Source organism: Lepisma saccharinum, unplaced genomic scaffold (genome assembly GCF_977018435.1).
Source record: "Lepisma saccharinum unplaced genomic scaffold, izLepSacc3.1 HAP1_SCAFFOLD_424, whole genome shotgun sequence".
Lineage (NCBI taxonomy): Eukaryota > Metazoa > Arthropoda > Insecta > Zygentoma > Lepismatidae > Lepisma > Lepisma saccharinum.
Window position 1 is genome coordinate 128548 of NW_028143123.1, and position 26799 is coordinate 155346.

At 40.3% G+C, this 26799-nt stretch overlaps 1 protein-coding gene across 3 annotated transcripts in view; it reads left to right on the plus strand.

Moving 5' to 3' along the window:
• The window catches only part of LOC145982797 (uncharacterized), a 68047-nt gene that overhangs the window by 15125 nt on the left and 26123 nt on the right, over positions 1–26799 (plus strand). The window contains exon 2 of one of the 3 annotated variants that reach the window (XM_083116164.1): positions 25234–25340. The exons of 1 other annotated variant lie outside the window; for it this stretch is intronic. In XM_083116164.1, coding sequence (XP_082972290.1) covers positions 25234–25340 — 107 coding nt within the window. The remainder of the gene's footprint in view (positions 1–25233; positions 25341–26799) is intronic. One more of the 3 variants, XM_083116165.1, reaches the window with a different exon arrangement.

Sequence of the window (26799 nt, forward strand, 5' to 3'; positions counted from 1 at the left end):
TTGTAGATGGTCTTCGCAGTTGCACGGAACGTCTGGAACACGTCGGCGAGGAGCGTCACATCAAGTCTGAGGTAGGCGTCGTGGTAGTCCCCGAGAGTTCGACAGCCCAGCTCGCGCCACATGGACTGGGCGTGGTGATATTCCTCGTCGGTGATGTTCGAGCCTCGCAGCTTGCTATAGAAGTTTGCTCGAGGAGGTAGCGACGTCTCTGCGAACTTGGAAGGGTCTGTGACGTATTCATAGGGATAGACCCCCTTACGCTTGAAGAGACCGGCGTCCAAGTTCGGAAAGTTTTCGGAGGTAATGAGCATTTGCTCGTCGCTAAGCTTCCCTGCGAGAGCATCGAGGCTGGCCGGGAGGAACCTCAGGGAGTCGAGGAAGCGAAGCTCGACGGTAGAGTGTGATCCTGGGATTCGCACCCACTTGCTCAAGCTAATGTAACGCTCCTCGTTCTGTGCCAGGACGTTGATTCGCATGTCGTCGTACCCAAAGTGAGGCACCAGATGGTGGAAGTCGTATCCCGAGCCATTATGAAAAAACACAGGAATGAAGCGCGGGTCCCGAGCCATGAGGTTGCATCCGTTGCACCATGGACCAACATACCTACCGTTAAAGTGATCGTGGTGTTGGACTTTACGGTTGTTGGTGGTGTACTCCTTGACGCAGACAGGGCAAGCGATGGCCTCGTCGTGTCTATGTTGATCGTCGGGGGATAGTGGGAGCATAGACTTGGGGGCCAACAGTACCTTCCCTATCTCGTTGGCTTCCACAACCATCCTCTCGAGGAAGTGTTTGGCTGCGTCGGGACCGCGATACACGTAGGGCTCGGGGGCGATGTGCTGGTCACGTCGCACCACAACGTATGCATAACTCGAAGCCTCGTGGAGTTGGTAAGGGGTGGTGGAAGAAACTTCGGGATCTGGATCGCAAGTGGACAGGGGTTTGAGGAAGGCCTCGAAATCCGCGATGATGATAGCGGGGTGCTCCACCATAGCACCGTGCATGTGGAAACGCTCCACGGTGCCAGGTTTGGGCAAGACTGCCACCCCAGGCTCGTTGTTACTACAGTAGATCTTGTGGCGAGCGAGCTTCTCTGCAGCGATGTTGGGACCTCTGATGCGCTGGTAGTCCTGCTGTTCTCGATTATCAAAAGTTGACAAGCACCTGCGACACACCTCGACGTGGGTTTTGTCTTTGCTCCGCTGGCTCGAAACAAGTCTAGAGAGGGAACGGATGAGGGTGTAGTGGTGATTGGTCTCGTCCTTGATGAGCAGAAGGTGAATTTCCTGCGCACCATCAACATTTACGTCGCTCACGCGAATAGGGTACACCGTATTTTCGTCAGTGAGACCGTAAACGTTGATAGCCAACCGCGCACGAACCTCAAACTTTCGAATGTCCGGGACCTGTACCGGGTAGTCGATCCCAGCCATCGCAACTTCCAGCTCTGCCTCGTAGGGTCGGTAGTGGTTAACTCGTTTTGGATTATTTTTTGGTTCAACTGGGTGCAACGCTGCAAGCACCGACCAGAGAAAGCACTTGTTATCTTTATTTTGGATGTTCAGGACGGCCTTCTTTGCCACAATGGTAGGTGGTAAGTGGACGTAGCTGGAGGCGGAGAGGGGCAAGAACTTACAAAGTTTGACGCACAGTTCGTGAGGCTCGCCACACAGCGAACCCCCCGAGCCTTTAGCTTGATGTTCTTCTTGTTTTGCCACCAGCTCATCGGTAAACTGGTTGTAGATGACCTCGAGGTTGTCGACATCCGCCAGATGCAGCGTCTTCGCCTTGGTGTTGTGGCAGAAGCTGTAAATTTCGTCAGACGGCTTCTTGTACTGGCAACGTAGCGATGCGTAGAATTTGGTGGAGTGCGTTGCAAGCGCATCGCCGAGGATGGAAATGATTTTGGCTCGCACGTTCTCCAAAAAGCTACGCACGTCGCATGAGCCCTCCGAAGTGAGGACAAAGTCCTCTAACAACCGCTCGAAAGCAGTCTGGTTCGCTTTCGCTACAGGCTTGATGCGTTTCGTGGGTGGTGCATTGATGGAGGCTGCTTCTGCCTTCCTCTTGGTGGAGGTCGAAGGCTGGGCCCCAGATGTATTTTTGCCTAGACAATTAAGCTTATGCTTCTCGACATACGCAATTGTGATCTGTATATTGCATCCGGAACATAGTTCAGTGGCAGCCAAATGCTTGCCTGGCACGCAGGTGCGACAATGTCTTGCAAAATTTTTGCTTGATTTGGGTTCCTTGCACACAGGACAACTTTTCATAGAGCGCATTTTTTTGGGGGGTATGTTTATTTATATGTGATCTGTTGGTGGTAGAGTGTTTACAAAAAAATGCCTTACGAGAAAAATTTTGTAGGATAATTCTAATTAGTGTTAGTTTGAGGGGTTTATTTATATATGGGTGGCGTTGTTTTCCTCAAATATGTAGAGGAAGCTCGCTTGTGTGATCTCCCGTTACATGTCCGCCTCCCGCCCCACTTCCCCTAGTTGTTATAAAATGGTGACGGAAGTGTGTACATGTTTCTTTTCTCCCCGTCTTTTTTTTTTTTGGTTTATGAATAGAAGCAGGAAACTTGGTTCTGGCGGCATCAGTGATGGGTAATGTGAAAGTCTGTGACGGTCTAATGTTAATGCCCTCAAGCTTCTAGTTTTATTAGTCGAGGAGTAATATGTAGGTTAACAACGTGGACTATTAGAAATCCGCTCTGTCAGCATGAAATTCCATCATTATTGTTAGCTTTTAAAACAACAGGAAGTACATCCGCCACTGTGAATAGCCAGAAATGCTGCCCCTCCCAGTCATCCATCTCTCTTACAATAGCGTATGTGTGTTGGCAACTCTCTCTAGTTGCAGGTTTTTTTTTTTTTTTTTAGTTAACTCGTAATCCCCGTCAAAAAGTACAGTAACATCATAATATCATATTGCACAGAAGAGGGAGGACATCGCCCACCACTGTTGCCAGCCATAAATCTCTCTCTCTCTCTCTCTCTCTCCATCTTACACCAACGTTGGCATCTCTATTTTTTTTGAGTTGTAAGTAAATTGCCAACACACTCTAGTTAATAATGCTACATATTATACGCACACACATACTATATTACCATCCACCCATCTCTCTCTCTTTTACGGCAGTGCCGGCTCTCCTTGCCCAGTGTGTGCAGGTTGGCAAAAATTGCTTTATGCGCTGTAAGGCAAGCCTCAAGCAAAGTTGCCAGCTCCTTGCTTTAGGTTAGGTTAGACCAAAAAAAATCTTGGTGATTTTTTTTCGAGTGAGAAGTTGGCAACGTTGATCTCCACTTGAGGGCGGTCAACCGGGTTGATTGCACAAGCAAAATTGCCAGCTCCTTGCTTTAGGTTAGGTTAGAGCAAAAAAAATCTTGGTGATTTTTTTTTCGAGTGAGGAGTTGGCAACACCAATCTCCACTTGAGGGCGGTCAACCGGGTTGATTGCACAAGCAAAGTTGCCAGCTCCTTGCTTTAGGTTAGGTTAGAGCAAAAAAAGCTGTGGGTAAGCTGTCGGTTGTTTAACTCTTCCCTTTCTCTTTTTTTTTCTTGTAAAAGGCTATGGCAAAAATACCAGTGGGTTGGCAACCTTGCTTTATGCACTGTAAGGCAAGCCTCAAGCAAGGTTGCCAGCTCCTTGCTTTAGGTTAGGTTAGACCCCCAAAAAAAAAACCTTGGTGATTTTTTCGAGTGAGGAGTTGGCAACACTGCGAGAAAATACCTCAAGCAAGGTTGCCAGCTCCTTGCTTTAGGTTATCTTAGACCCAAAAACAAAAACCTTGGTGATTTTTTCGAGTGAGGAGTTGGCAACACTGCGAGCCTCACCGAGCCTCATTTTCTGACGTTGAACCGGTCCACCTGCACTACTAGTTATCTTGGAAACGGTGAGACTTAGGAAAAATCTGTTTGCGGATTCGTCATGTACGCCTATATGTAAGTAAAATATGAATAGAACCTATGCTTGGAAATCCAAAATGGCAACCGGAAGTGGGGTTATCTTTGAAACGGTAAGACTTAGAAAAAATCTGTTTGCGGATTCGTCACGTACGCTTATATGTAAGTAAAATATGAATAGAACCTATGTTCGGAAATCCAAAATGGCGACCGGAAGTGGGGTTATCTTGGAAACGGTAAGACTTAGGAAAAATCTGTTTGGTGATTCATCAGGTACACCTATACGTGAGAAAAAGTATGAATAGAAGCTATGATCGGAAATCCAAAATAGCAACCGGAAGTGGGGTTATCTTGGAAACGGTAAGACTTAGGAAAAATCTGTTTGCGGATTCATCACGTACGCCTATATGTGAGAAAAAGTATGAATAGAACCTATGTTCGGAAATCCAAAATGGCGACCGGAAGTGGGGTTAGGGGCCAGGAATCTTAAAAAAAATATTATTTGTTTGTTTGTTTGCGTCACAATATAGGCGTGCACGCGCGTGTGTGTGGCACATCGTTCCCGAGAGAGAGGTTTACAAAGGTCACGATATACAAACATTTGACCGGGGCTTGGAAAATTACGATAAGGTGCATTCATCCTTCAAGAATAAGAAACTGCATTATTTACTCATCACGTTGTGTCAGCGCAATAAATGAGGCGCTGAACATAGAGAGAAAATGAGAGTTTTTGAGGTTTGGTGAACCTCAATTAATAAAAATAAGTTTTTGAGGTTTTGGTGAGCTCCAAATAATCAAAGTGAGTTTTTGATGTTTTGGTGCTGTTTTCTACGCTGTGAAACATCGTCAGCGCAATAAATAAGGCGCGGAACGTGGAGAGAAAGTGAGTTTCTGAGGTTTGGCGAGCCCCACCGAGCCTCACCGAGCCTCATTTTCTGACGTTGAACCCGGCCACCTGCACTACTTAAATGCAACCTCCTTAAATGACCCCCGATTACCATGTTCTTTGTCTTTCAACAACTTTTAAAGCGAAGGTTAAAAATGGTAATTATGGAATATTTTATAGTGTATCACACCCTCACCCGTAGAATGTAGCTATGTTTTTGTTTTGATTTACTTTATTTTATTTCGCTTTTTGTGCCACTTTTGGCTAATTTTGCGAAGATGGGGATGAGTGATGACATGATGAAATTGATGTGGACACTCACAAACATCCATGCCCAGGCCAGGATTCGAACCCGGGACCCCTGGCTTTGTAGGGCGATGTGCTAACCACTCCGCCAAGGGGCCGGCGAATGTAGCTATGTAATACTGGGCGAGTCTGTTAAACAAGTTCCCGTGGAAAATGTGCTCCTTGCATGAAGTCAACCCTGGTACAACAAAGAGAAGAGCGGGGCAGAGAACAGTCCAGGATATCGGTGCCAAGCAGTTTAGACAACTTGACATAAACGTAAATGAATGAAACATCTCTTCTTTAAATACAGTACAGTGTAACAACAACCTACCTAGAGAAGGTGCTGAAAATGTCCTCCGTTGACCTCGAGGCACGTGTGCAGACGATACCACATGCTCTGAAAAGCATGGGCGAGGACATCCTGCGTATCATCCCTTTAGAGCTCCCCACAAGAAGAAATCACAGGGTGATAAATCTGGAAAACGAGGTGGCCAAGGTTGGTTCGTGCCACGCCTGATGACGCGATCAGGCGGGAACACTGACTCAATGCGTGTGATCGTTGCACATGCTGTATGCGCCGTGGCTCCATCCTGCTGAAAGTAAGCGTTCCTTCGCTCATCCTCAGTCCGTTGTTCAACAAACACGTTGAATATGTTACTGATGTAATGAGCCGAGTTCACAGTCTCATGGAAGAACACGGGGATGATGCGGCGTGATGACACGGCACACCAGACACCGAGTTTCTGTGCGTGCAGTGGAATCTCCATGAACACGTGTGGATTGTCACCTGACCAGTGTCGCGTGTTCTGAGACTTTATGTAGCCTGACAGATGGAACCATGCTTCATCGGAAATGAACACGTAACCATCCTGCAGCACGTCCGGAGCAATATTGGACAGAAACCACTCACAAAACTGCACCCGAGCTGCCTTGTCCACATCCCGCACCTGATGCATCACGGTAACTTTGAATGCGTGCAAGTTCAAGTCCTGCTTCAGGATCCCCAAAGCGGTTGACTGGGACACCTGCAACTGTTGTGCCAAACGCCGAGATAATTTTCGTGGACTTCGAATCATTATCTGCGCTGCGTCGCCCAGCGACAGTTTTGGACGCACTTTTGGCTTATTCAGCACGGATCCGGTTTCCCGCCATTTTGCAATCAGTTTTACTGATTCGGTTGGGGCCTTCGCTGGAACTCCATTCACCGCGAACTCCGTCGTAAACAAATCTGCACACTGTTTCCAAGAACCGAGGCGTGCATACGTCTCGACAACAAAGATACGCTGCTGCATCGTTACCACCATGCTGACCCACCGAACCACACTCACAACTTTCCTCTCCGTTCAATTGCACTGACCTGCACGCTGCCTGCCTCAAGATCACTACTGGACACTTTCTTTTCAATCCCCCCTCTATGTCATGTAACTGCTTGGCACCGATATCCTGGACTGTTCTCTACCCCGCTCTTCTCTTCGGTGTACCAAGTGTACAGTGGTGGAAAAAAGTTCTTCCCCATAAGACTTTAATGGCAGTAAATAATGCCGGATAGGTAGGCAACACACATTGCACCTTTAGGTGATCGGGTGATTCAGTCTGTCTCAAGGAGCAACTCGTCTTTCATGCAATAGCCAACAGACACAGGAAATGTAGAAAAGTCACGTGACTTGTCAGGTGGAATGTTGTTCGTCATAAAATCGCCTTTTCTCAAGCCAGGTCGCAGAACCGACAAGAGTTATAGCCTATGTCCGAAAATCATTCCCCTAAAACCGTCGAACGAAACGCTAAAATAATTCTTGCCTTAATTTTATAAGGCTACTATACTATATGTGCCGCAGTAGCTCGGTCGTTAGGGAGTTTGATTACCATGCGAGAGATCTGAGTTCGATCCCCGACTGGGGAGAATTGGAATTTTGTCCACCTGTTCAAGTGGCTCCGGCGCCCACCCAGCGTCGTATAAAATGGGTACCTGTAGGAAGCTTGGGGGGGGGGAGGAGGTAAAGGCGGCCAGGGGCGTGGTGCTGATCACATTATTACCACCTTCGGCCGTAACAAGAAAGTGTGGGACCCTAACTCCGCACCCCCTACACGCCTTCATGGCTTGGTTCAAAGCACAAGGTAGCACTTTGCAGTTTTTCTTGACACAATTCATCCATGTTATATTTCATTATAAAAACCACGGCCGATATCCTGTGTGTGTGTGTGTGTGTGTGTGTGTGGAGGGGGGGCGCTAAAATTCAAACATGTGAGGTGATACTTTTCTCACTACTCCATTCTCAGATTCTTCGTATCAGAAATAAATCTTAATTCCACACACTGAAAATGTATCACTTCCTACATCTTAGCACGCAAATATCTAGCAGCAGGTAGGCAAACTGTAGGTGCATTCGCGATTAGTCTTACTGTGCATAAAGTGGACTTAGACACCATATCAACCAACCAACACAATCCCGTTATTGTCCAGATTATTGAAATAAGAAGCTTCGTCGCGAATAACATAAGCAGGAAGACAATGTGAAATTACCGAACAGAAACAGAACCTAAAACCTAGAACGGCTAGATTGGATTAAATCGACGATACAGCACGCGTTCTGAAATGAAGAAGAATACGAAAGTTGAAGGACCTCGATATACACACACACTTTTCCTCCCCTCAATGGTAAGATATCTTTCTTTCAGAGAAGGCTTAACGTAGGCCTTCAAGGCCACGACGAGAAAGCGTTTTACATGCAATGGCGGAACCGAAACACAGGTCTAGTTTGATATGAAAGCTGTGTTCCTCCTTATTTCGTACGTCATTGATAACAGGAACACGGGCCTCGCCTGCTCACCCTAGTTTCGTAGATCAGACGCCTGTTTTCCACCCTTTGGTTCAGTGACCTTCGCTCGTAGTTAGCAAGAGTGAATGGGCGCCTCCAGGATCGCTCAACATGGTAGCAAATGTTGACCTGCTACGTCACACAGTTTTATGGCCTTTCCTGGATGCAGAGTTGAGAAGTAGCGACGTTCCAGCCGAAAACAATTGAAAATCGAATTGCGTTGCCTTGTGGCGTCTGCAGCGAAAATGGCAGGGCGTGTTGGGCTGTTGAATACGGTGCCACTATTCATGGATTATGAATCGATGTGATGACATATATATGGATGCTATTTCAAATTAAAGTATGTGGTTAATCTCGAAGTAAAACATGAGTAGATCTAGATCTGTGTCTACTGTCTATAGAGATACAATTGGGGGGAAATGTTATATTCCTAATTTGAGAGCTTTGGTTACAACAATTCTCTGTGGTTACAATTTTATTTCTCCAAAATAATACGTAATAACCATGGAGGAGTGACATTGAGTGTAGAAAGGTTGTCGCCAGTTTTATTTAAGGATATATGTGTTTAAATTAAAGATTATTTTCGTATTGGAGTGCAAGTTTGACACAACACTCTACTTCTTGTGTGTTTGTTTGTTTGGTGTTTTAAGTCCACTTTATGCACAGTAGGCTAATTTGGACTGGGCCTACAGTTTAAAGTGGAATCCGAACCACCATGTGCCTACACCGGGTATCGAACCCGAAACGCTTTTTGTGTGTGTGTGACCTTATTGGTTGTAAACCTTTGTTAAAATACATATAACATACGCATACGCTACACTATAAGTGAAAGAAAGATTAGTTTCGAGAATGTGCTTTGAAATGGGATCATTATTCCTCAATAGTTTCATGCCATTGTTAATAGGTCGGCACCCGTGGTGGTGTGGTTCCCGGCCTGGGAATGAATGCTTGTGAGTGTCCTTTCATCAATTTCATCATATCATCATTCATTCCCATTTTCGCAAAATTGTCAAAAGTGGCACGAAAATGAAGTAAAATAAAACAAATCAATAAATCAACCATTGTTAATAGGACAATAATAAATACGATTTAAGAACAATAGTTTCATTTGAATTTTGTTTTTTATCGTCGCTTTTCTGCTACTTTTGGCTAATCGTGAAGATGAGGATGATTGATTATATGATGAAATTGATGAAAGGACACCCACAAAGAACGCCCAGGCTGGGATTTCAAACCCGTGACCCTGGCGTTGTAGCCACGGAGGTTGGCTTACGAACAGAAATGTTGAACAGTGAGTATAAGTTGCAAAATGTGTGCAAGATTGTATAACGGTGTTCTCACGTTGTTTTCACGCAATAATGTTTGATATAGTTTAAATTATCAATTGCTGATTGTGCTTTCGTAGCTGCGAAAAGAATGTAAATTAAAGCAATATAAATAAACACGTACGAATTGACGTTTATACATGAATATGCCACATTTTTTAGTTGTCTTTATGATTAACTCTGCATGATCATCGTTTAAGTTATTGTAATACCATCCTCCTTCCAATGGATTTTCAAATATCACACGGTGCATTTCTTGATATCACGCTCCCTTGAAAAGTATGTATTTCACCCAGGAAATGGCCTCGATACTTGATGCCAATTTTTCTTGCAAAAAGAAGGGACATGAAGAAGGGACACTCACAAATAATATCTCGGAGTGGTTAAACATCGCGCTACGACGCCGGGTCCCGGGTTCGAATCCCGGCCTGGGCATGCTGTTCCTTGTGACTGTTCCTTCACCATATCATCACTCATCCCCATCTTCGCGATTAGCCAAAAGTTATAAAAATGCACAGTAAAATAAATCAAATCAATCAAATAACATCCATGCCTATACCGGACCTCGAACCCGAAACTTAAGTAGCGAGATAAAAAGTGGTCTCCCCCTCAAGCTGAACACATGTTTGCAAGAGCATGCTCATTCGATTTAGCCAAAAAAACAACTTAATGTTGTGAACAGTATTTGGGTTCTTTACTTTTTTAACTGCGTTATTTTGTTGGTATTTTTAAATATACTTCAGTTGAAGCCAGTGCATAATTATCCGTTGACAGATCACTCATTCTCCGAGAATATAGTGGCGAAAAAGTTATTACTATTTAAGGCTATTGGATGCGCGTCCTAAAGGTGCGCTTGGGCTACATAATCGAACTTGCAAATACATTTTACTCCACGCATCTTTTAGTTCCGCCGCGCCATGTTGCAACTAACAGAAGACGGCAGACTTGCAGACGACAGTTGACCGCAGGTAGCGAGAGAATTTTATGTTGAGTGAAGCCAAGGAATATAGAGATTAGGTAAAGCCATCCGAAGATTGCCGATCTTGCACGAACGCGTGACGTCACCGGAGAAGCAGTGAGCTCGGTTGAAGCAGACGGCCCCTAGTATTTATATGGGAGATTCAGAGAGCGAAAGTATATTATTACTTTTAGGAGGGGGAAAATAATAATTGTCATCCTCCAAGATGGTATTGAGGCATCCTTTTAATGATTAGTAACATAATTGAAAACGCGCTACTTTTAAAAGTACATGTGAAAAAATGTATTTTGAAAATCCATATTCCTGAAACTGTCTGACCGATACGCTACAAAGAAAGTTGCGTGTTCTCCTTTAGAATTTCGTCATTTTACAAATCGTAATATAATTTTAACAAAAACGTGGCATGCTAAAGAAGAATTAAAGAGTTTAAAAAATAATTGATTAATAGACTTAGTTTATTTTACTTCGCGATCTGTCACATATGGCTAATCGCAAAGATGAGGATGCGTGATGATATGATGAAATTGAAGAAGGAAAGTCGACCCATGCTCAGGCGGGGATTCGAACCTGGGGGCCCTTGGCATCGTAAAGCGTTGTGCTAACCACTTCGCCACGGAGGTCAGCATTACAAGGAAATAAACAGAAATTGGTATCTATGTTTTAATATGCGAGAAACATTTGCGAGGAGGTTATTGAAGTAACAAATAATTATTACAAGACGTTGTGATGAAAATTATTAATATATCTGAAATATCGAGAGTTGACCTTGCAGTCTGTAAATGTACTTTTAGGGTTACGCAAAACCTTTACTCAAAATTGATAGTGTAAATTTATAAGCTATTAAAATTTAAAACTTATTCCTGTTCGAAAAGAGAAACTGCCAAGTCAAATTAATATTTCGTAGAAATACATATATTTTTCTTTCATGAGGCCAAGAGAGTATTTGGAGGGGACGCTGGCTTTGGAAGGCTATAGCCGCGGATCTCGATCTGCAAAGGGGCTTCCAGTAGGAAAACATTCCTATGAAATAGTCCAGAAGAAGGGGCGAAATGATATTTTTAAAATGGCTCAAGAATACAAAGATATAAGTGGATATTTGACAAGCTTAGTCTAAAACTTACAACTGAAGTCGTACGTGTGTGGGGGGGGGGGTGGCTACGTGAGGTAACACAGTGGAATATGATTCACAATACTAAAATTAAAATAAATATGTGGGAACAATAGACATCAAAATATGTTATAGCCAGTGACGGCGCAATAGTAAAGTTGGAGGGGCAAATCATATTTTCCCGGGGCAATCATTTTTATTATTCCGTTACATACGACACAAAAATGCATATTTTCGCTAAAAGAGCATTCATTCATTTATTTATTTTGTCGTTTTACTGGGGGCAGATAAGAGAGAGAGAGAGAGAAATTGTCGAACGAGAATTGGGGGGCGTTCCTGCCCACCCCCCGTAGAGTGGTCACTGCCTAGGGCTATGCTGGAGAAGAATGCACCAATTAATACGCTATTAAATAAAACAGATACTTTTAAAACTTTTAATCAAATTATTGGAACTATGATTTAAATTTAGAGAGAGCACATACCTGTTTAATTTAATTTGGATGAGTTAACTTCTGAAGCCTGCCATTTCCGAGCCTTCTTCCGGTGTAACTACACTGCCCTTTAAGCCGTAGCTGCTGCGTTCAGGTGGCGGAACGAGCTGAATACTAATTAAAACAAATATGTGACAAATATATATAAAAAAAACAATGTGTTGAAGCTATTGACGGCTCCAAAGAAAAGACAGAAGAAGAAGAACGTGGCGAGTGCAGTGATATTTTACGGGAAGCAGCCGGCACGGGGGGCGGGGCTGAACACCATTTTTTAAAGGGGTATCACAATTGTATGTTTAAGGCCAGTGGTGGCAATTGGGTTCCAAAATGTTGGGGGGGGGGGACAAGAGGACAAGCATTAAGAGGCCATAGTGTGATAGTGTGGAGGCAAAAGAATGGGGAGCAACTATCTCCTAAACCGTCGCCACTGTTTAAGGCTGTCATTTTAATCAAAACATTTTCTACCACTCAACTCCTCAGTTTCCATGCGTTAAAATTGTGTGCCGAAACTATCTCAGTATGTGTGTTTGTCCATTTGTTCTCATCAGGCATCAAAACATCTATGTACCAGAAGTGTTTTTACGAAGGTGTTACACATGCACGGAATGCACAATCCACTCGACAACGCGAGATTCAAACTCTGTGCTGGGAACTGGACGCAGACAGTTCACGAATATTTCTCTCTCATTCGAGCCTGAACACCACTAATGTGTCTTGTCCTCCCATGTTTGCAGCTCTTATAAAAGCCGAAACCCACCAAATTGTTCATATTCATGCCTAAGCACTCGCAAGTGTTCAAAATTGTCTTTTGAGTGTGTGTCGAACCCAGTAGCCTTAAACAAAAGTACTTTTTATGCCATGAAATTCTCGGACTGCATACACAAAATTTGGTCCGGGCACAACCAAATCATCACTCAAAACTTTGATTTTCAGTTGATCTGTGCAACTTATTTCTTTTTTAATAAATCGCTCTAATGCCCAGCCCGATACTGCCGAAATATTCACTTTAGAGAGAGAGACTTTCGTTCTCTTCGTCTTTCGACCCGAACTACTCCTAGCTCTTACTCGAAGTTCCGCTGTCGTCAATGTCTTTAGCTTTGGGACCGAACTGGAACTAGTAGTAGACTTCGTTACTTTACGGTATTTAGTCCATTTCATTTTCGAATCACTAGATCTTATAAAGCAACCAATGGACACTGACTGATCACTAATCGACTGTATGAATTGTCACACTTACCTCTGAAGTCTCCACCTATTCTGTTGTACAGATCAACCGGGAAATTGAAGCCGCGTATTAATATCCTCATTATATTCTAGAACGTTTCGCAGATATCACGATTCGTAGATATTGCCAGTAGTTCGACTCCTTCTCTTTTTCAAGAACGTTCCCTCTCGCGCTTTCCAGAGATTAAAAAATTACAATGAATCAGAATCGCCCTACCTGCGGCGCTACCTTTGTTGTGCAGCTTCCAAATGCTGACAAGTCTCTTCTACATAGTGTTCAAGTTCGCTACGACAACACCGAAAGCGTAAGAAAAGTTTACGTGCAATATTATCAACAACAGGGTTATAGAACATTCTCCGTCTTGCCTTGATAAGTATTTCTCTCCTAAAATTATCGTCACATTATTCAAGAAGACAAAAACCTAATTTTATCTAGTGTAAAATGAAAACTTTCCTGGTGGGGGGAGTCCACGAGTTACGATCTCCACCTTGGATACGCACTATAAACAATAACAGGGTCCGTAGAACATTCTCCGTCTTGCCTCGATAATTATTTATCTCCTTAAATTATCGTCACATTATTGAAGAAGACAAAAACCTAATTTTATCTCGTGTAAACTGAAAAATTTCCTAGGGGAGGAGGCTCGAGACACCTGATGCCCACCTTGGATACGCACTATTACCAATAACAGGGTTATAGAATATTCTCCGTCTTGCTTCGATAATTATTTCTCTCCTTAAATTAACGTCACATTATTTTATTTGACACCACAAGAAACAAAAAATCTCATTTTATCTAGTGTAAACCGAAAACTTTTGGGGGGGGCTTGAGCCCCCTAAGCCCCCCCTTGGATACGTGCCTGGGAAGCAGTCACGTTTATTACCCCCTTACATTTAAGTAGACCTAGTGGCCCGGTACTGAATCATCATTTGGAGCTCGAACCATCATTTGGAGCTCGGTGGGGCAGAGCACAGTTTGGTTGCACATATTCACTTTCCCGGCACACAAGTACGACAGTGTCTTTGAAAATGTTGTAGTACAAGTGGCCCGGTACTGAATTTTCATTTGGGGCTCGTGGGGCTCGTCGTAGCCTTTTATGATGTATATTTTGAGGGGCACAGAGTTGGCGACACTGTGGGTTTTTACTGTAGCCTTTTATGAGGGGGGGGTTTATTGCTTTTTGTTTACATCTGGTAACACTGCCGTAGTTTGACAGTGTTGTTAACCTACTGGGTTTTTTCACTGAGGCTCGAATCATCATGTGGGGCTCATCGTAGCTTTTTATGATGTATATTTTGAGGGGCACAGAGTTGACGACACTGTGGGTTTTTACTGTAGCTTTTTATGAGGGGGGGGTTTATTGCCCTCTGTTTACATCTGGCAACTCTATTGGATGTTCCTTTTTTGAGGCTCGAAATTATTATTTGAGGCTTGAAATTATTATTTGAGGCTCGTCGGTGTTACCAACCCACTCTACAAAAATTCTACTATATGATTTTTCACTGGCTAAGCTAACCTACAAATAGGAGTTATATATAGCACTGACTTATAAACCCACTGGGTTCTCTTGGTATGTTTTTTCATGATGTGTTGCTAGACTATTGAGCATCTTGGCGTATACAATGTATATATTTTGAGAGTAGGTAAACCTACATCCAGGAACTGGCAACACTAGTTTCTGACAGTGAATTTGAAATAAAATATTAAACAAAATACATGAGTTAGCACTGTGATTACAAATAGTACCAGTGTTGTGCCCCCAACTCCAACTGGACAACTGGGGAAAATAATTGTACAACAATTTGTACCTAATTGTACAATACTTGTACCTAATTGTACAACATATACACAGGCATAAAAGAGAGAGCCTTCCCGTAACTTACCTCATGTACAATTTATATGATTTTACAACTGTGAAAAGAAAGCATATGTGTTCTGTATGCACACATTTATTCTTATTTTTCGAAGTTGAATGATAACACATGTTTTTACGCTCTCGTAATACTAACCTTGCTCAACTGATTTTAAATTGCTTCCATCCGCTTTTTTTTCTGTGTTATTTCCGCATGCACGCAACATTCGCTTTCAATAGGCAGAAGGAGTGTTAGTATAGCAGGTTTTGAGTTTACAATTTATTAAATTAACAAATAATTTATGTAAGAATATACTTGTACTTACCGAACACAAAATAATAAAAAGCACATGTGAATATTTGCGTGTGTTCATGTTATATGACGACTGAGTAAAAAATAATGTTGACGCCCCGAAAGATAAAAGTTCCTGGTTCGACATCAGATGCATGCAAATTTTATGTTTTGCTCTCCAAAATCTTGATTTTTATGTTTGTGCTATTTGTCATACAGCAGAGGAGGAGGAGAAGAGGGGACTATTCGATATATTTTTTCGATAACTCTTACCATTTTCGAGATATTTGCAAATTTAAGATTTTTTTAACGCTGTGGACTTAGAAAATTTTCGATTGATGAAAAAAATTGGTTCCATGACGACCTATGTTTATTTTGGTATGGGTGGACAGAGGACACCGAGACTCGACCGACACACTAAACCCGACCTCTCTACGCGTACTCCACGTCACCAAAAAAAATCGACAAGAGGAGATTTTTCGATAACTCTTATTGTTTGCAAAATACTTAGGTTTTTTTTTTTGATAGACGACAACGACGGAGTCATCAATGAGTAAACGTCTGAACTCGGTGAGCAAGCCAACTTCTGCAAACATTCCCTGACTGTGCGTGCGTGTGTGTATATGTGACGTCGACCTGTTAAGAATGTCACGTCAATAATACTATAGTTTAAATCACAAACCCTGACACCTTCTGTAAACAAAACCACCTGCATGCAGAAAGCATTGCAAACTCATAGAAGTAAAATAATCCACACGAAAATCCAGCGTTGTTACAGGATTTATTACGTAAGGTAAAATAATGGCAAATTTGTAGTATGGGATACGCTGCCGTAAATGACGTCTCACTTTAAACCCAATGCTTTTTTTTTGTACTTATTGCTTCACTTTTATGATTAACTTTTTGCACCAGTAATTAGTTCCCATAAATTTGGCTTTTTTTTTTGCAATGCGAATTGAATATATTTTACTTGCATCTCTTTAGACAAAATGATATAACGTGGTAAATGTATATTTCTAAGGATGATATAGATAGGAGTGTATTTGAAATTTGTTTGTAGATTTTATGTAAATTGTATCTTATGTAAATAAAATATATAATGGGCATAAACAGCCATATGCAATGCTGTAAGTCCAATAAATATATTGATGATGATGACAAAGAAAGTTAGTAAATTTATTGCGGTTGGAAACTTTGACAAGCATCCTAATAACGATTTTTCTTTCGCCAAATAGAGTGCACTTCGTAAAATAACTTGGTGACATGGCAAGGCAAGATAAGTGTGAATATTTTGTAGTAATATGCATTGTAACTTTCAATGAGCTTAGAGATTCGTGTACATAATAATATTTTATAACATTGGTTATTTTCTAAAAATAATCATGTGAACAGCAAGGAAGTAGTGCAACTTGGTAATATTGCCTGACTTATCCTTAGAAAAATAACATGCCGAGTTCTGTGCGTGCGGGAAGGTCTCAGTGTTCTCCGAACTTGTTTTCAAAACACCAGCAAGGACAGCCTTTGAAAAGGGGTGAGAAACAGATTCTACTCAATATTTATGTAACGTTCTGTCAATGGTATCCTGAGAAACCAGCAAATGAAGTGGCTAAGTTAGTATCCCAGTGCAGTGGTGTGTCAGTGTCTGCAGTTTTAAGGGTTATGAAAGAGAGAATAACCGGGAGAGTAACAATGTATGCGGCTGCATATTCCTCTGATGTTTTGAGAGCGGGTTCTCACATTCAGAGGCTCTTATATAAAATGAATAGGTGCGGCGAACTAATGAGTGTAACAGCAGATGATTGCGGTCATGGATCAGCTGACGCGGAGTGATACATCGAATCGGTGAGACCGTTTGTTTACAGAAGGTGTCGGGGTTTGTGATTTAGACCTTAGCTTGGATTAGAGATTGATGCGCTTATGTATGTGTGTAAACATTAAGGCATTGACTTGTTAAGAATGTTACATCAATAATGCTGTCTCGGGAATGTTATGTTTTTTTTTCTCTATAAAAAAAGAGAAATGTTTGTTGATTGTTTGGTTAAAAAGAATTTCCTAATTATTTGTTTTGTTTGCATAAAGATTGATACACTTACAGCTATATAGCTGATCCATGACCGCAATCATCTGCTGTTACACTCATAGTTCGCCGCACCTATTCATTTTATATAAGAGCCTCTGAATGTGAGAACCCGCTCTCAAAACATCAGACGAATATGCAGCCGCATACATTGTTACTCTCCCGGTTATTCTCTCTTTCATAACCCTTAAAACTGCAGACACTGACACACCACTGCACTGGGATACTAACTTAGCCACTTCATTTGCTGGTTTCTCAGGATACCATTGACAGAACGTTACATAAATATTGAGTAGAATCTGTTTCTCACCCCTTTTCAAAGGCTGTCCTTGCTGGTGTTTTGAAAACAAGTTCGGAGAACACTGAGACCTTCCCGCACGCACAGAACTCGGCATGTTATTTTTCTAAGGATAAGTCAGGCAATATTACCAAGTTGCACTACTTCCTTGCTGTTCACATGATTATTTTTAGAAAATAACCAATGTTATAAAATATTATTATGTACACGAATCTCTAAGCTCATTGAAAGTTACAATGCATATTACTACAAAATATTCACACTTATCTTGCCTTGCCATGTCACCAAGTTATTTTACGAAGTGCACTCTATTTGGCGAAAGAAAAATCGTTATTAGGATGCTTGTCAAAGTTTCCAACCGCAATAAATTTACTAACTTTCTTTGTCATCATCATCAATATATTTATTGGACTTACAGCATTGCATATGGCTGTTTATGCCCATTATATATTTTATTTACATAAGATACAATTTACATAAAATCTACAAACAAATTTCAAATACACTCCTATCTATATCATCCTTAGAAATATACATTACCACGTTATATCATTTTGTCTAAAGAGATGCAAGTAAAATATATTCAATTCGCATGCAAAAAAAAAAGCCAAATTTATGGGAACTAATTACTGGTGCAAAAAGTTAATCATAAAAGTGAAGCAATAAGTACAAAAAAAAAAAGCATTGGGTTTAAAGTGAGACGTCATTTACGGCAGCGTATCCCATACTACAAATTTGCCATTATTTTACCTTACGTAATAAATCCTGTAACAACGCTGGATTTTCGTGTGGATTATTTTACTTCTATGAGTTTGCAATGCTTTCTGCATGCAGGTGGTTTTGTTTACAGAAGGTGTCAGGGTTTGTGATTTAAACTATAGTATTATTGACGTGACATTCTTAACAGGTCGGCGTCACATATACACACACGCACGCACAGTCAGGGAATGTTTGCAGAAGTTGGCTTGCTCACCGAGTTCAGACGTTTACTCATTGATGACTCCGTCGTTGTCGTCTATCAAAAAAAAAAACCTAAGTATTTTGCAAACAATAAGAGTTATCGAAAAATCTCCTCTTGTCGATTTTTTTTGGTGACGTGGAGTACGCGTAGAGAGGTCGGGTTTAGTGTGTCGGTCGAGTCTCGGTGTCCTCTGTCCACCCATACCAAAATAAACATAGGTCGTCATGGAACCAATTTTTTTCATCAATCGAAAATTTTCTAAGTCCACAGCGTTAAAAAAATCTTAAATTTGCAAATATCTCGAAAATGGTAAGAGTTATCGAAAAAATATATCGAATAGTCCCCTCTTCTCCTCCTCCTCTGCTGTATGACAAATAGCACAAACATAAAAATCAAGATTTTGGAGAGCAAAACATAAAATTTGCATGCATCTGATGTCGAACCAGGAACTTTTATCTTTCGGGGCGTCAACATTATTTTTTACTCAGTCGTCATATAACATGAACACACGCAAATATTCACATGTGCTTTTTATTATTTTGTGTTCGGTAAGTACAAGTATATTCTTACATAAATTATTGTTTAATTTAATAAATTGTAAACTCAAAACCTGCTATACTAACACTCCTTCTGCCTATTGAAAGCGAATGTTGCGTGCATGCGGAAATAACACAGAAAAAAAAGCGGATGGAAGCAATTTAAAATCAGTTGAGCAAGGTTAGTATTACGAGAGCGTAAAAACATGTGTTTTCATTCAACTTCGAAAAATAAGAATAAATGTGTGCATACAGAACACATATGCTTTCTTTTCACAGTTGTAATATCATATAAATTTTACATAAAGTAAGTTACAGGAAGGCTCTCTCTTTTATGTCTGTGTATATGTTGTACAATTAGGTACAAGTATTGTACAATTAGGTACAAATTGTTGTACAATTATTTTCCCCAGTTGTCCAGTTGGAGTTGGGGGCATAACACTGGTACTATTTGTAATCACAGTGCTTACTCATGTATTTTGTTTAATATTTTATTTCAAATTCACTGTCAGAAACTAGTGTTGCCAGTTCCTGGATGTAGGTTTACCTACTCTCAAAATATATACATTGTATACGCCAAGATGCTCAATAGTCTAGCAACACATCATAAAAAAACATGCCAAGAGAACCCAGTGGGTTTATAAGTCAGTGCTATATATAACTCCTATTTGTAGGTTAGCTTAGCCAGTGAAAAATCATATAGTAGAATTTTTGTAGAGTGGGTTGGTAACACCGACGAGCCTCAAATAATAATTTCAAGCCTCAAATAATAATTTCGAGCCTCAAAAAAGGAACATCCAATAGAGTTGCCAGATGTAAACAGAGGGCAATAAACCCCCCCCCCTCATAAAAAGCTACAGTAAAAACCCACAGTGTCGTCAACTCTGTGCCCCTCAAAATATACATCATATAAAGCTACGATGAGCCCCACATGATAATTCGAGCCTCAGTGAAAAAACCCAGTAGGTTAACAACACTGTCAAACTACGGCAGTGTTACCAGATGTAAACAAAAAGCAATAAACCCCCCCCTCATAAAAGGCTACAGTAAAAACCCACAGTGTCGCCAACTCTGTGCCCCTCAAAATATACATCATAAAAGGCTACGACGAGCCCCACGAGCCCCAAATGAAAATTCAGTACCGGGCCACTTGTACTACAACATTTTCAAAGACACTGTCGTACTTGTGTGCCGGGAAAGTGAATATGTGCAACCAAACTGTGCTCTGCCCCACCGAGCTCCAAATGATGGTTCGAGCTCCAAATGATGATTCAGTACCGGGCCACTAGGTCTACTCATTTATATACAATATTATAAAGTTCTGCTTTTAGATCTCGCACAATGCCTTTTTCACAAAAATGGGCAATCTCGCATTTTTTTATATCAATCAAGCTGTGATATTTTAGTTTTCTTATAATAGTTTTCACAGCTTTCCATAGCATTTAGGCATGGTTTTAGTTGACAAGAACAAAATAATCTTATTTCAAAACATAGAGCAAAAAGAAATTCAACGCGCTTAAGTTAAAACTCCCTTACATTGGAAGCCTGGAGAGAACAAAACAGGGGTTCCTTCGTAACACGATTTCTTGAAAACCATTTTACACATTTGAATCAACTTTGTGATAAATTGATTAGAAAGGATGAATCTTAACAGTAAAAGTTGTAACTTTTCCCTTGCTACTATATTTGAGAAGATATTCGTTGTCAAATTTCTCAATATTTGCATAAGGAACCAGCCTTTTCCGTGCCGAGTGTTTCGATGGTGACGTCATGCATCCACGGACAACTGCGCATACGATCTGCGCCGCCAAACGAGCACCCCCTGGAGTGAAGCCGCGGTCGCTCCTTCTCAACAACCAGGTAGCAAGCGCCTCCAGGGTTCTTGCTACTCAACAATGTTGGGTTGCTGAGTGGTCCTGGAGGCGCCCAATGACTCACCAGATACCTGTTGCCTGTGAGCTTATACAAGAATAGATATTTCGTTAGCGTCTGTAAGTATTGTTTCATCTTCAGTTATTATCAGTTAACGTTCGAATTGTTTCCTAATTGTTACGTTATTTATAAATTAGTTCTCGAGAGTGAGCTTTCTATCTATTTGCACGGGGGGGGGGTATACAGCCTGCATGTATTATTTTTTCCTGAAACAAGAAGAAATTCAAAGACAAAAAAAAAGAGTCGTAGAAGAGTAGTTAACAAAAAAAAAGAAGAAAACGAAAATGTAAATGTTTAAATAAATTATTGTATAGATCGAGTGAATAATATTTTCTCACGGGGCCTCCTCGATGGCGTAATGATAACGTCGTCACCTTATAATCAAGGGATCCCGGGTTCGATACACGGTGGATGCACGTAGTAGTTCGTATGCCATTTTAAACTGAAGGTCCAGTCCAGATTAGCTTATCTGTGCAGAAAAAATAAAAAAGAAATTGTCACAGTGTAAGAAAATTTAATGTTCAACCACATACAAAAGGGAATAATTTATTCCAAGTTGGAGTTCACATTTATAGCCAACACAATTATGAATCGCAACGTATTTTCTAAGATCCATTTTAATTATACGTGCATGATAAAATAACAGAAGTTGAGGAAAGAGGAAGTCAAGTGAAACACAGATGTCTTCTCCAGAATTTCAAATCTCGTTACGTAAGGTTCTGGGTTGAAGTCCCGGGCAGGCATGACTTTCTTGTTCTTGCCGTTTTATCTGCTTTATTTCATCATAAATCGTCGTTATGGTTTACCTACAGGGGAAGAATAATGACAATTGCCAATACAAAGCCAATAACGAACAGAACAACACAGTAGCGTACGCAGGATTTCATCAAGGGGGTGTTATATATAAAACTTGTTGGAAATTCACATTACCATTGTTTTATGATACTTTATTTAAATAATAATTCTCATAATTAAATAATAATACTTATAATTAATTAATTGAATTACTACTAATAATACTACTAATACCACTACTACTATTAAGTAGTAGAGATCTACATAAATATAGTATTTATGAAAGCAATAAAACGAAATTAATTTCTAGTAATTCGATTTTTAACAAATTCTAGAGCATTTTTTCTTTCTTACGAAATAATTGTCTACTCAACGAGATGAGACATTTTAAGTGTGAAGAAAATCCATAAAAACAAGAAAATATATTAAAATAAATTGAAATAATCAAAGTACGGAACTCATCCAAGAAGCTGCGGGGGGTATGGTCAGTAGGGCATCTGACAACCATGCGGGAGATCCGGATTCGATTCCCGGAATTGGTTGGAATTTTTCCGGCTTTGTCGCCGCATAAATATCCCCGATAATTCAAATTTGGATTGTCTCACTGTTGTTACCAACATAACATTTTACAATAGTTAAGCTTATTGTCGTTCGAATTCAGAAATTCAAACGTGCCGCGGGAAGGCGGACTGGTGACTGAGTTATTCTTGTCGGCCTAGCCATTGTCTATACATTAGCCAAGTTCAACGAACCAAGAACTTTCTTTAGTTAATGCTCATTGTTCACACACAAAAATACATGATCATTGAACATTGTTGCAGCCGAGATACAAAACAACTTTTTTGCTCTTTAAAATCATAGTTGCCCTTATATATTATTTTCAAGAATTCGTGTTTATTTTCAAGGCATTCACTCTTAAAGACGCGTGTTTGGAATGCTGTGCTTTTCTCCGTGCCGCATGGGAATAATAATTCAAATTATTATTATATTATTATTAGTAGTAGTAGTAGTACTGCCGCAGGTCCTTGACAGTGATAAATTGGTCATTTTTATTTTTTCCACAGCATTTTTCATAATATTTCAAAAGCTCAAGGGGGGTTTAAACCCCGTAACCCCCCCTTGCGTACGCCACTGGCACTCAATTAGGCAGATGTCAAGAAAGAAACAAGACTTTACAGTGTCTCCGTCTCTCGGTTTCTCGAATTGAAAATTGGTCTCCCGTTCTCGGTCTCGGCTAGTTAAATATAGAAATCGAAAAAAGTATGTGAAGATACATATATTTCATATATCCCGGTTTTATAGGAGATTTCGTGAGAGATGAAATAAGTACTCTTCGATCATGTTTATTTTTATTAGTTTTGTTACGTAACATCACTTTTCTTCCTAGTCGCGGACGAGTGACCATTACATGAAATTAATGACGAAATACTCAAACACCTGTGACAAGGACGGTACTCAAATCCGGGTACTTTGGTGACGAGATCGAAGGTTGACCACTTAATGAGCTTGCCCACTGAGTCTGCTTAATGTTGCTTGTGTCAGGTAATTCGAAATAACTGTCAATATCCCACATTCATTATCATTTGTTTCATAATTTATCTTATTGATGTTATTAACCTGAAGTCGAAGAAATAGTTGAAAGGCAATAATGGAAGATGGAATGTCTCTGATGTTACTTCGTGTCGAATAATATGACGTGATATTATGATATGAATATATTAATAATATAATATGTCTAGTCATTCCATTGATTGATCCCAATTACGCACACAAAATATGGTATAATGTCCACTCCTAACCAACCTCCGTGGCGGAGTGGTTAGAACAGCGCGCTACGACAGCATGGGTCCCTGGTTCGAATCTCGGCCTTGCCATGGGTGTTCTTGGTGAGTGTCCGTTAGTCAATGTCATCATATCATTACTCATTACTCATCTTCATCGTCGCTATTTGCAAAAAGTGAAAGAATAGCAACACTAAATAACAAAAATCCAATCAGATTGAACATCTTCACCGATTTAATTCTATACCGTACCAAATTCCCAGTTTATTACTGCATCTTGCTTCATTTTACAGCATCTCAATTGTTTTCCGATTCGAAAAAAACTGGAATGTTGATCAGTTGATTGTGCATTGTTTCGTTGTTTCGATTGTTTAATTAACGTCGCATTGATTAGTTTTAGACCAATCGTGACAGAGGGAATCGAGAGCACAAAGGAAGGGGAAAAGACAAGTTAGAGACCACGCCTCTCTTTAAAGGTAGCATTCCGTGAATACGACTGAAGTGACTGCAGAATATTGTGGATAAAATTTGTTTCGCTTTTTTCTTTTATTTCTGTTTCAGTTATTTTACTTCGCTTTTCTTCTACCACTCGTGTTAAATGTGTCTGTGAGTAAACTCGTGAAATGGACGATGGGACAAAAAAATCTATGCCTCTCCCACGGTTCGAAACTGTGACCACAAAATATTGTCTTATTTTTAAAATTTACGCTAAATATGGTTTCACTCGTGTCTTTCTCAAGGCGTTCCATTACCTCTCCGATGGCGTAGTGGTAACGTCTTCGACATGCAATCAAAGGCTTCCGAATTCAATACCAGATAGAGAAACAATTAGCGTGTGGCAGATCTTGTTAAGAAAACAGTTGCTAAAATGTTCTTCTTGAGGCCACGTAGCACCCAGCTGTTGTTTGTTGTTGCTGGGGCATGAGTCATGTGACTCATGCTATCAATGCTCAATCCTTCCCGAGAACTCAGATCCACCAGACAAACTTAAGCGAATAATTTGTTATTTGGGTTGCATAAACAACAGGCTTTAAGACGTTACGAAATTCTAGGTCCCGTGGCCCAGGTAATTCTTTCTCCGACTGTACATGCAAGGAGCACATTTTCCACGGGGCCTCTTTTAACAGACTCACCCAGTATATCTTTACGATTTTACCCATCTCCGAAATATATCCAGATGATGCTAGTGAAGTTCGCTGCACATAAAGCATTTTGAATCAAAGTACTTTGTAGATAAATACAAAGTAGATAATAATTATACCGGTAGAAGGAAACTAAAGAAGGACGAAATATAAAAAGTAAGGCAAAGGAAAAAGGTTGATGGAAATTTTGCGAATGGTAGATGCGCCAGTAACCCAAACATCAATGACGGTGCTAGATGCGAAGAGAGGTGGACACCACTCGGTCAACCCCATATCACCATAAAAAATTACCTCTTAGCTCCAATATCAATTTTTGGCATGGTGTGTAGGTGTATGTATGTCAAAATAGTATTACCCCTAATCACCCATTTGATCACTAGCAAAACACGATAGTGCCGGTTAAATTAAAGTTGCACATATAAATAACGATCTGTCTTTTGTGGCTTGTATTTATGTCAATTTCTAAGAAAAGTACTCAATTTATTGGAAATTTTCGAAGTTTTTCTAGTTTAGATAGAAAATAAAGATTCTCTTTTTCAGAGAGAAATGACGACGTCTGCTTACGTCGATCTGCCTCCGAGCTGCACCGGGCTCTCTGCGAACGTGGCTTGGCTCTCCTGATCAATCATGGGGTATCCGAAGACAAGGTTTAGTATTATAATACTTTCACATTGTAACAAACAGTGCCGCTAGAAAAATCAACATGAAATCAACCTAGGCGATTTTAAAAAGAGAATGGAATTCGGGCTGAGGATTTTGGGTCAAATCCACATTCGAATGGGAATCAGAGTTACAGAATTGCACTGCAACAGTGAACTCGAGAGACGACACAAGAGATATTTTAGTGTGCAGTAGGTTCATCCTTCCCCCATGGGGCCAACGTGAGGTCCAAAAATCTCAAGCGAGGTGACCAAACATGGCCAAGTGCAATACTATGCTAAGTTCTCATCTACACAATTGCGATTTTCAGCAGACGTTTATGATTTTTGGCATACTTTCCATTGATTCGATATTAGCACCACCGTCATCATCTTTGAGCTACTACTCAATTTATTGCAAGAAAAACTGAAAACAAACGATTATATATTTTTAAGGACCTGTTTGAAGAGACCAAACTACTTAATTGCTATATGTTCACACTTCTGGATAGGCTATGGTGCACAATACAAAGACAAAGTGTTGTTTCAGTCGTGAAGGACATTTTTTTAAAAAATTTTGTTTCTTCAACAATTTTAAGGTGACATCACAGAAGGTTTAGTAAATTCCTCAAGCATTCACACGAAGTTTGAAGAAATTAATTATGCTAACATATAGTATTTATGGATATTCCGAGTATCTATCTAGGATCCTTCCTTGTATGAAAAAAAAATTACGCCAACAATTGCTTGTATTGGAATGTAATGTTAGATAATGCTTGTGAAACGTTATCACATAATGGGCAAAATAGAGGAACACTTCATTATGCACTGCAATTGAATCAGAGTATCGAATAGTAATAAGAGAAAGTGAAATAATTAAAAAACGTGTTCAGCGATTGATTATTAATTAAGTGCTATAGTAAGGACGTGAACGTTGCCATAAAAATCTTGTTTAAAATCTACATATTAAGTTTCCTGCTTAGTAACACACAAGGAATAAAACATTTTGAATAAATTGTATGTTTCGCTCTTGGAGGCTTATGAATGTACGTATTTTTTTTTCTATTTAAAACTTTCAAAAACCAAGTTTCGATACATCTATCACATCTACGCACATGCACATACACAATACACACACAAACAGTAGAGCCAATATGAATTGGCATCCATCTGGTTATTCCTTAATTTATTCTTTTAATTTCGGCCTAACAGCTTTTTAAATCCGTTTCTTGTCCATGAATTTTTCACTTTTACAGTGTAAATGCATTATTCTTTACATAAAAGTACGTATATCCTAACATCTTTTTTTCCTTATTTCACAATAGTTATTGTTAAGACAAAAACATAAATTTGTGCCTTTACAATCACTTTCTTAAAAAATGTTAACAAGCTATATTTTAATAGCACATATGGATTCAGCATCCAACTTGTCAAATTTCTTGGCTCTTGACAACTAACTTAACAATAA